At 47.7% G+C, this 10428-nt stretch overlaps 1 protein-coding gene across 1 annotated transcript; it reads left to right on the top strand.

Moving 5' to 3' along the window:
• The first annotated feature begins 2923 nt into the window (after positions 1-2923).
• slitrk2 (SLIT and NTRK-like family, member 2) lies at positions 2924-7253 on the top strand. Its single transcript, XM_034092173.2, has one exon. The coding sequence runs from the start codon at positions 3703-3705 to the stop codon at positions 6358-6360; it is 2658 nt and encodes an 885-aa protein (XP_033948064.1). The 5' UTR covers positions 2924-3702; the 3' UTR covers positions 6361-7253.
• Positions 7254-10428: the final 3175 nt, after the last annotated feature.

Here is a 10428-nt window from a genome sequence, read left to right on the forward strand (position 1 = left end):
TCTCGGACCCTGCAGTGTGACAGTCTTTCATTATTGTCCGAATATGGTGATAAAAGTTCCATATTCTGAACCAAGAGCTCGTTTGTTTAGAATCAACCAAAACCCCAAAAGGTCCAAAACACGAGTTTATGACATGAATCCACGGTAATCTCAGAATGTATCTGTCCCATAAAATGTATGTTGATGGGTGAGATTTTACCGGAACTAGTGTGAGTGCATCTGTTTAACAATTGTAGAAGATATATCCTTGCCCATCAATGCCTTCCAGTATTACTCCTAGCAGTGTAACAAAGCTTTAACAGTACTTATCCCTATATATGCATGAAATAAAGATGCATATAAACTCTAAAATGCTGTTTCCTGTTCCTCTCTCCGTCTGCCTCGCGCTTCAGGGTCTGTGGTCCTCAGTGGTCCTCAGTGGCTTGTGATTGACTTGACAAATGTGTTGTGTTGCGGCGCTCTGACAGCGTATCCCCACCTGGTCCCACCGTAACACCCCCCCCCATCCATCATCCTGAGAGGCGGCCATCGGTCTCAATAAAGAAGTAAACAAACAGAAAGCTGAATGTCACTGTCATCACTCGCGCGTCATTCTTTATCATCGGTGCTGTAATTACGATGATATATTTAGAGGAGGGAATTAACTCACGCATTTGTTACAATGCAGTTATTCAAACCGTTGAACAATAAAACTCCACTTCCTTCGGGAGCTGCTTCACGACTCTGGCACTGCTCTCCCGTGCTGTGATTGGATAAAGTCCTTCCTCCAGCCAGGACTTGGTTTAACCAAACATTCTAGCATGTGCACTTCACTCTGCATCAGCCAATCGGCTTGCTCCCTCACTGTGACCCCCTCCACTAAAGACCAAAATGGTGGAAGGAGGTCCCTATTGATATCAGGACAGCAGAAAGTGCACACATCATCCAATCAAAGTTCATTTATATAGCCCAATGTCACAAAACACGTTGGTGTAAACACGCAAAAAGAAAACGGAATCCTCACTTCTGGCTCAGTGGTTGGTCCGCACAGTAAAAAGGGCAAAGTGTCCTTTGGCAAGATTCTCAAACCCCAAATTGCTCCATTAGGCATGCCTACGTTATACAAGTATATACTTGTTGCTTTGGATAAGATACATGTAATGTTGCCACACTAGTATTTGTTTAAACTCGGAGCAACCAGTGTTCCTCAGGCCTGTTGTCAGGCAGCAGTAAGCCCCCCCCTTCCTACAGCCTGCTCTCATAGAAGGAGTTAAGGCTCTCCCTCACAAATCAGGCATGACCTGGGGTTGCTTTGAGTTAATAAAGGAATTGCTTTGGCCGTTATGCACCAGAGCTGCAGCTCATAGTTCATTCCAGGCAGCCCGTCTGCCACACAACTGTTCCCATATAGCTCACCCCAGAAATGTTCAGAGGAGAACATATTTACCCCGGATCAGGGTCGCAGTTTGAAGCGAGGGGTTCAAGTTGTGGATTGAAACCAAACCAATACTCTTGTGCTGATATTAGCTCGTCTGTAGGGACTTGCAGAACAGACTAAGTATGGGGTGTTAACTGGTCATTTGAATGTGCCTCTTGGACATGGTCGGGTTGCCCTTTAGCAAGGCACCTGATGGGCTGCAGTGAGCTGGTGGCCCAGGTACGGGGGCTCAGTCCCTGGCAGATGCAAGTTCAAACCCTGCCTTACCCATGTCCTCCTCTCCATCTTCACCTCTTAACACGGTCGCTCTCCAATAAAGGCTAACCTGGCCCCAGAGAAAAGCCCCAGACCTCTCACTGACCCGCGGGCGCAGTGGGCAGCTGTTGCAGAGTCATATTCAGCCGGAAAGGTTACTTGCAGAGGCTAAATATGACTCTGCATTCAGTGCTTTGTGATTGTGTGCGACGATGAAAGGGTAAACTCTTTGGAATCCTCCATTTCCACCAGAAAATGTTGAGATTCATAAAACATTCATTTGGTTTGACTTACAAAGTATATTGAAACCTCAAACAGTGATATACTGCATTAGTGTGCCTTTATAATTACTGTTACAATGATAACAAATCTGCCACTTTACAAAGAAAAATACTTATAGTTTACATGATTACACGAATGATTTGTTTGCAATTTATAGGTTTATTTTTGAAATGTATTTTATTTAGCTTTTTCTCTTAAATCTTAGTTTTGCTTTATTCTGAGAAAGTGTTGCTTTATCTTCATGAAACTAAACTAATCCCATAATCATCCCATCTGTGTGACTGAGTGATAATGAGACAGGAGACGGACTGAAGAGGCCTTTCCTGCCCCCTAGTGGCGCCATGGGTAAAGACAGGAGAGCAGACTCCTGATCTGTTCTGCTGATATCAGATCGATCACTCTGTTTATAGTCTGCTGCTGAAGGGTATCTGAAGGCTTCCTGTTCATCGGCACCCCGCTCTCAGTCATGGTGTTTATGGGAATTTAGAAATCTAATGAATTATGTATAATTGCATTTAAAATAAAATTATAAAATTGTTATTCTTAAAAGATATAAAGAGAGTCGCAATAAAATGAAGACAACCATAATAATAAACCTCTTTTAAAAATAATCAAAATTACAGTTAAAACAAGTGAAGTTTAGATCTTTTTTTTACTGAACTATATATAATTGCATTTAAAATAAAATTATACAATTGGATTTCAAATCAATGAGCAATTGTTACAATTCATAATGTTGATAGCTACTTAATCTCTGTGTGTGTGTGTGTGTGTGTGTGTGTGTGTGTGTGTGTGTGTGTGTGTGTGTGTGTGTGTGTGTGTGTGTGTGTGTGCGTGCGCGTGCGTGTGTTGACTGTGACGTAACGGCCCCTCTCCTCCCTCCCGCTTTTTTTCTCTCTCTCACACACACACACACACACACACACACACACACACACACACACACACACACACACACACACACACACACAGGAGCGCGGCGGTGAGGCAGGAGCAGCAGACGCTCGGTGCCTCTCTCAGTGTGCGGAGCGGAGGAGGAGGACCGTCGGCATGCCTCAGCTCCGGGAATATCTCTCCCCCCTCTCAGTGTCTCTCTCGGCCCCGGAGTTCACTTTTCTCCGTCTCCTCTCCGGACCAGGCGCTACAGGAGAGCCGGCCGCGCGTCATGGTGCGTCTTTGCGCATTATTTCTGGATCTTTAAAACAAAAGTGAATTCTTTTTTTGCCTGGACTAAAATGAAGTGCTTTTCCTGTGTGGAGGGAACGAGGGGCAGCCTCTCTGTGAATATCTGGCTGCAGCTGCTGGGGATCTGCGTGAAGAGTACATCTGCGCTCTCCGGAAGGAAAAAGGGGTTGCAGTAAGCGGCTTTCTCCACCCCCCTCCCCCCGACTCCCTTATGCATCTGACAACGTGCCAAGTCCATCCACCACATAGGATCCAGTTAATTTCTCATGGTTTGGCTCTTTTTCTTTTCATGGATTGATTTTGTTTTCTTTTTATGGGAAAGGATTTTGGATTTTAAGCCAAAGTGAAGGTCAATGGAGAGACTCTCCGGCCCGTTTTAACACCCAGTAACGGCTGTGCGCGTGTGTGTGCGTGAGTGTTTGTGTGTGTGAGCGCCTCCACCTCCTTTTTCCTCTCTCCCTGCTCTGAGAACTCACCCCTTGCTTCCCCCCCCCCCCATCCACGGCTCATGCTGCAAGTTAAATGCTGGATCTATATTTCAGCGACCATTTTTGGCTGTAAAAATGCTGAGCGGCGTCCTCATGCTGAGCGTCCTCACGGTCACCAGCCTGACACCAGCCGAGACGCAGAGCCGCAGAACGACCTCCTCCAAAGAGATCTGCAAGAGCCGCTGCAGCTGCGAGGAGCGCGATAACCTGCTGAACATCAACTGTGAGAATAAAGGATTAACCACGGTCACTCTGTTCCAGGCGCCCCCAAATAAAATCTCCCAGCTTTTTCTAAACGGAAACTTCCTGTCACGGCTCGGCGCCAATGAGTTTGTCAATTATGGCAATGTCACCTCACTGCATCTGGGGAATAACGGCTTGCAGGAGATCCGGACGGGCGCTTTTAACGGGCTGCGCGTCCTCAAGCGGCTCCACTTGAACAACAACAACCTGGAGGTGATCAAAGAGGACAGCTTCGCGGGGCTGGAGAGTTTGGAGTATCTACAGGCAGACTATAATTATATCAGCGCCATCGAGCCGGGCGCGTTCAGCCGGCTGAATAAGCTCAAAGTGCTGATCCTGAATGACAACCTGCTGCTGTCTCTGCCTCCCAACATCTTCCGCTTTGTGCTGCTCACACACTTGGATTTACGGGGCAACCGGCTCAAGAATCTGCCGTTTGCCGGAGTTCTGGAGCACGTAGGGGGCATCATGGAGATCCAGCTGGAGGAGAACCCGTGGAATTGCACCTGCGATCTGATTCCCCTCAAATCCTGGCTGGACACTATCACTGTGTTTGTGGGGGACGTCGTGTGCGAGACGCCGTTCAGGCTGCACGGTAAGGACATCACGCAGCTTATAAAGCAGGATCTGTGCCCGCGCAGGAATGCTGGGGAGCGTGTGCACCCCCCCTCTGACTCTCACTTTCAAGGGGCCCTGCCCCCGACCTACCTCCCCGGCATGATCACCCCCACCCGTTCACCCAAAGCTTCCCGTCCGCCCAAAATGCGCTACAGGCCCACCCCTCGCATCTCAAAGGACAAGCATGTTTTTGGGCCTATAATGGTTTACCAGACACGCTCCCCCGTGCCCATGCTGTGTCCCAGCGTGTGCGTGTGCACGTCCCAGAACCCTGACAGTGGATTGAACATCAATTGCCAGGAGCGAAAGTTGCATAACGTCAGCGAGCTGAACCCCAAGCCCTCCTACCCAAAGAAACTCCACCTGACTGGTAACTACCTACAGGTGGTTTACAGACACGACCTGGCCGAGTACAGCTCGCTGGAGCTGCTTCACTTAGGGAATAACAGGATAGCGGTGATTCAGGAAGGAGCCTTCGAGAACCTCACAAACCTCAGACGGCTCTACCTGAACGGGAACTACATTGAGTCTCTTTCTCAGTCTCTTTTCTTCGGCCTGCAGTCGCTGCAGTATCTCTATTTGGAATACAACATCATCAAAGACATTTTACCACAAACATTTAACGCTTTGCATAACCTGCAGCTGCTCTTTCTGAACAACAACCTGCTGAGGTCGCTCCCTGACAATGTGTTCGGTGGCACCATGCTAACCAGACTCAACTTGAGGAATAACCACTTCTCCTACCTGGCAGTCCGAGGGGTTCTGGACCAGCTGTCAGCGTTCATCCAGATCGACCTGCAGGAGAACCCCTGGGACTGCACCTGTGACATCGTGGAGCTCAAGAACTGGATGGAGCTGTCCAGCACCAGCGTGGTGGTGAACGAGATCACGTGTGATTCGCCCTCCAAGCACGCGGGTCGCCTGCTGCGGTCACTACGCAACGAGGCAATCTGCCCCGAGCCCAGCGAGCCCCCCACGCCACAAAATGCACCCCCTACAAAAGCCCCCACAAGGATAAGCCCTGCTACTGAGGCCTCCACCCCTTCTGCTTTTAGCTCAGTCAGCCCAACCGAATCTCGACTGCAGACCCCCGAGTTGCACCCCGAGGTGCCGCTCTCAGTCCTGATTCTGGGGCTTCTTGTGGTCTTCATCCTGTCGGTCTGCTTTGGCGCAGGCCTCTTTGTTTTTGTTCTGAAGCGACGCAAAGGAGTGGAACATGTCCCCACTGGCAGCAACAACATCGACCTGAACTCGTTTCAAGTCCAATACGGCTCCTACACTCCTGAACCCACCCAAGACAAAGCCTCGGAAAGCCACGTTTATAACTACATCCCCCCACCTGTGGGCTCCATGTGCCAGAACCCTATTTACCTGCAGAAGGATGGCGAACAGGTGGCGTACTACCGCAACCTGAAGGAGCTCAGCTTTGGGCCCCTGGATGCCAAGAAGGACGCTCTCACCCGAAGTCCAGGGGCCTACACCATCAGCACAATAGATTTTATGGATAAACCTCCAACTACGTGCGGGTTGACCTCCCCAGAACCTCCTGAGATGTTGTATCAGAATTTAGGGGAAAGGCCCCACAAAGATCTTCCCGCGGCTGGAGGACCCCCACCGTTCCATTACAACTTTTGCACTTTACCTAAGAGACCGTGCATCGTACCCCCCTACGAGGTTGCAACAGCCCGGCGGCATATCACCAACCAGGACAGGTTGAACAAAACGGTTCTGTACGGGACCCCCAGGAAATACTACGGAGCGGAACACCTTTCCAAAAACAATGAGCACCCGCTGCTGCTCCCCGGGAAGCTAAAAACAGAACCGGACTACCTGGAGGTTCTGGAGAAACAGACTGCGATGAGCCAACTGTAAGATAGCGACTATGCCCCCCCCCCCCCAGGTTCTGTGCAGCATTCATAATAATCACGCAGTTACTGTAATAATCGCCCTCTCTATATCTATCTTATCTATCTGTGTTCAATCCTACAGGATAGACTGGGAGCCGCTCCTTTGACGATATCTTTTCTCTCTTCCTTTCCTTCTCTTTCTTGTTTTTCGAGATGTATAAAAGGAGTATATTATTATGCAGTTCTATGTTTTCTCTGGAAAGATATAAATTATTTCCTCTTTTTTTGGAAAGTTCTAAAAAGACCTTGACGACGGCAGGTAACCATGGGCAGGACTGTGTGCAGATACGGCTTTGTGCTTTTCATGAAACTGTATTGTATTTTCCTTGTGACGAAAACAAACGATTGTCCTTTGTAGAAGAGGACATGCTACAGATTGACATTCCTGTACATACTCAGCAGACACAGACACGTGGTGAGTGTTGACACATCAAAAGAAACCTTTTCAAAACCCAACAAGCGGCCAATCGTACTCTACTTACTCCAGAAAGTGCCTTTGCACTCAAATATTTTATCAACAACGCTCTCTGCAAAATGCAAATGTTCCTTTTTTTGAAAGTGCTGTATTTTAAAGAATCAAATCTTTATGTAAAATAGAAGACTTATTTGTCTGTTTAAAAAGAACAAAACGAGACTGGGTGTGAAATGAGTTCTTGATGAGGAGAATGGTGTTTATTTTGCTTTGAATATGAAGTGTCTTTGGATGTACAACGTATAGAGAACACTGTATGCTATCGGGGAGCAATACAGCGCGGCCATGCTGCGCCATTAAACTTTCACTGAAGCACTTTGTCAACATCCCGAGCCTGAGGTGCATTCTGTTCACACTGCTTGATTACTGTGATGGGTGTGTGTGTGTGTGTGTGTGTGTGTGTGTGTGTGTGTGTGTGTGTGTGTGTGTGTGTGTGTGTGTGTGTGTGTGTGTGTGTGTGTGTGTGTGTGTGGTGTGTGTGTGTGTGTGTGTGGCCTGGCATTACTATACTTGTGGGGACCTAAATCTGTCTACACAGTCACCTGTGGGGACTCGCCTCCCTTATGGGGACAAATTGGAGGTCCCCATGAGGGGGATCATTAATGTTAGAGTGAAGACTTGGTTAGGGTTAGGCATGTGTTGGTTATGGTTAAGGTTAGGATAAGTCTCCAGGAAATGCATGTAAGTCAATGTAATGTCCCCTGAAGTGATGTATACGTGTGTGTGTGTGTGTGTGTGTGTGTGTGTGTGTGTGTGTGTGTGTGTGTGTGTGTGTGTGTGTGTGTGTGCGTGTGTGTGTGTGTGTGTGTGCGCGTGTGCATGTGTGTGTGCGCGTGTGTGTGTGCATGTGTGTGTGTGTGGAGACCGGAGAAATGAAAGTGGAGCGTGCCTGCAGCCCCTCAGTGATTGACGAGCTGGATGTGTTGCTCCTTCTGAGTTGACTGATTGCCACTGCTTCCATCTTTCTACTCTGACACAGCGTTTCAAGCCTTTTCTCCAAAGTCCCTCTCCTCCCGGTGAAATATCCACTCCATCAGTGTGATGGTGTGCAGACACAGCTAATGTCTGATGCAGAGGCTCAATATCCTCTCCATCAGGGGGGCGGATGTGGCCGAATGTCACGGGGCACTGATTGTGGAATTGAAAACATGTGGCGTTTTGAACAGCTGCTGCTTCAGGGCGTTGAGAGCCTACCGGGAGCAGCACCGTCGTTAGTGGAGCAATCAACAGTCGTGAATGGCTCCTTGTGGATAAGCAAAAGGAAATGTGCCGTTGGTGAAAATGTCTGCGGTATTTTAGTCTCTGCTCGAATCCCCTTCTTAGAAAATGCTGCATTATTTGACTTCAAAAAGTGACACCCGTTGTGTTTGAAAGAAATGTGGCATTTCTAACAGCTTCTCTGGAAGGGACATCTCACATGGGAGAAGACTTGCAATACGTAGCATACGACTGGTTGATAGTGTGGGTACAATGTGACAGATAACCTTCGCCTTCCTTTGGGCAATGCATTGTGGGAATATCCTATGTATAGACAGCATATAGAGCAGCATGCACAGCCTCTAACAGTGGACTTGAACCCAGTCAACCCGTCCGATGAGTGAGTCTGTAGGGAGATGGAGGCGAATGGGATCAAAGTGGAACCAGGAAGTGTGTCTGCTACCTTTAACTCATCTTAACAATAGATCGTGTTAGTAGTCATTTGTATCATTTGCTTTAGCTTTCTGTTAATCCTGAGTCAACTTCAAGAGTGTTTGTGGGAAACATTAGCCTCACATAGGTTTAGCACAATGACTCAAGCCTCTGATGTTGGACCACGATGCGTCATTGCACCGTTAACAAAGCCTATAGTGTGCTTCGCTGACGGAAAGCACAAAGAGTGAAGCGCCAAACATTCTTTTAGCGAGTGCACCACTTCTGCCGTTCAAAAACAACACGTGTGTGTGTGTGTGTGTGTGTGTGTGTGTGTGTGTGTGTGTGTGTGTGTGTGTGTGTGTGTGTGTGTGTGTGTGTGTGTGTGTGTGTGTGTGTCCTCCCCTCCCTCCTCATCCCCTCCCTCTCCTCCCCCAGCCGTGAGACATGGAGGAGCTGCGCTACCCGCTCTCATGCTAATTCTGTTTTCGGTCCTTTAACTGGAGTTGACATTGGCTCTTTGTATCCTCTGTGAATGGCCTCCCAGCGGCCAAACCCCCCCCCCCCCCCCCCCCCCCCCTCTTCCCTCCCCCTTTGTATGCCCGGCGCCCTCCTCCACCACCTCCTCTGTCTTTTGTCCTCGTACCCCCCCCCCCCCGCTGGATCTCAGCTGGCTATTGTGTGGCTGTCCGAGGTGCTGAAATGTTGCCGACAACAGGGCCGCGTTCCAATCGGCCGGCTGGGACCTGAGAGCTCCCAGTTAGGAGTTAGGATACAAAGTGCTGGGCTTTGTGGTGGTTTGTGAATTCAAAGAGTGTGTTTTTGTTCATCTGGAAATGTCGTCCCAGAAAAAGACGTGTGTCTGAGCTTCTGGGCGTTGGTTGTTGGTCTTCGTCTTTTTGTTGGACAGCGCTTGAGTTGGATGCACCAAAGGAATATGGCACATTAACTCAGGGTCCATCTGCGTGGGTTCTCTGGAGCTCTTGACCTAGAGTCCTCCAGAGTCCATTCGTCTCTTTTTAGAACTCAGATATATTGCTTTTGGCGACAATGAAATGTCATTGCACTCACTTATAAACATTAAGGTTTATTTCTCACATAGGTTGAGACAAATGTAAGCCACTGTTTTGAGAGGTACTAAGACAATGCCTCATCTTCTCGGTACACTGTTTTCCCTGAGTGTTCATACAAAAATCAACAAACTTCACGGCTTTGTACTGAAAAGTCTTTACAATAAGACTACCCTTAAAACGGGGTTACGAATAGTTTGTAATTCATTTATTAATTGGGTTGTGAACACTTTTATGAGACATGAGGTAAAACAGGGCTACTGCTTGCCAAATAGTGAGCCCACATTTATCTGTACTGCTAAGCCTTGTATTGGCTACTTAGCTTACTTCGTCTCCTTCATCAGCCAGCATCCATGGTGTCTGTTGCTCACTGACTTGACCCCCCTTTCCATCTTGATGTTTCTTGGCATCTCTTATGACCATTTATGAATGAGTTACTAACATTTATAATTGGTCAACGGGAGCCTTATTGTAAAGTGTGACACATCTATTGATGAGTTACTAACATGTATAACTACTGTTTTTAACTTTAATACACATGTCCATTTATGAATGAGTTATAACATTCACGCTGACCTAATACACATTGTTCGCATGAAATGCAAAGTAAGACGCACCAGAACCAAGCAAAACATTTTATTCACACATGAAGAAAATTAGGACTCAAAGTAATGACTGTTTAGTATGACTGATACACATATTTAAACATAAAAGCTTTTCTCAGACATAGATGAAAGACTTGGTAAGACATCATGGCACTCAGACTGGAAAGGCTTTGTGTATATCCTCGTCCAAGCAGTCCATCAGGGGGACCAGAGCCAAGATGACCATTCAAGAACCTTGAGGTGTTCCTCCGACACAC

Source organism: Pseudochaenichthys georgianus, chromosome 10 (genome assembly GCF_902827115.2).
Source record: "Pseudochaenichthys georgianus chromosome 10, fPseGeo1.2, whole genome shotgun sequence".
In the NCBI taxonomy this organism is placed as follows: domain Eukaryota; kingdom Metazoa; phylum Chordata; class Actinopteri; order Perciformes; family Channichthyidae; genus Pseudochaenichthys; species Pseudochaenichthys georgianus.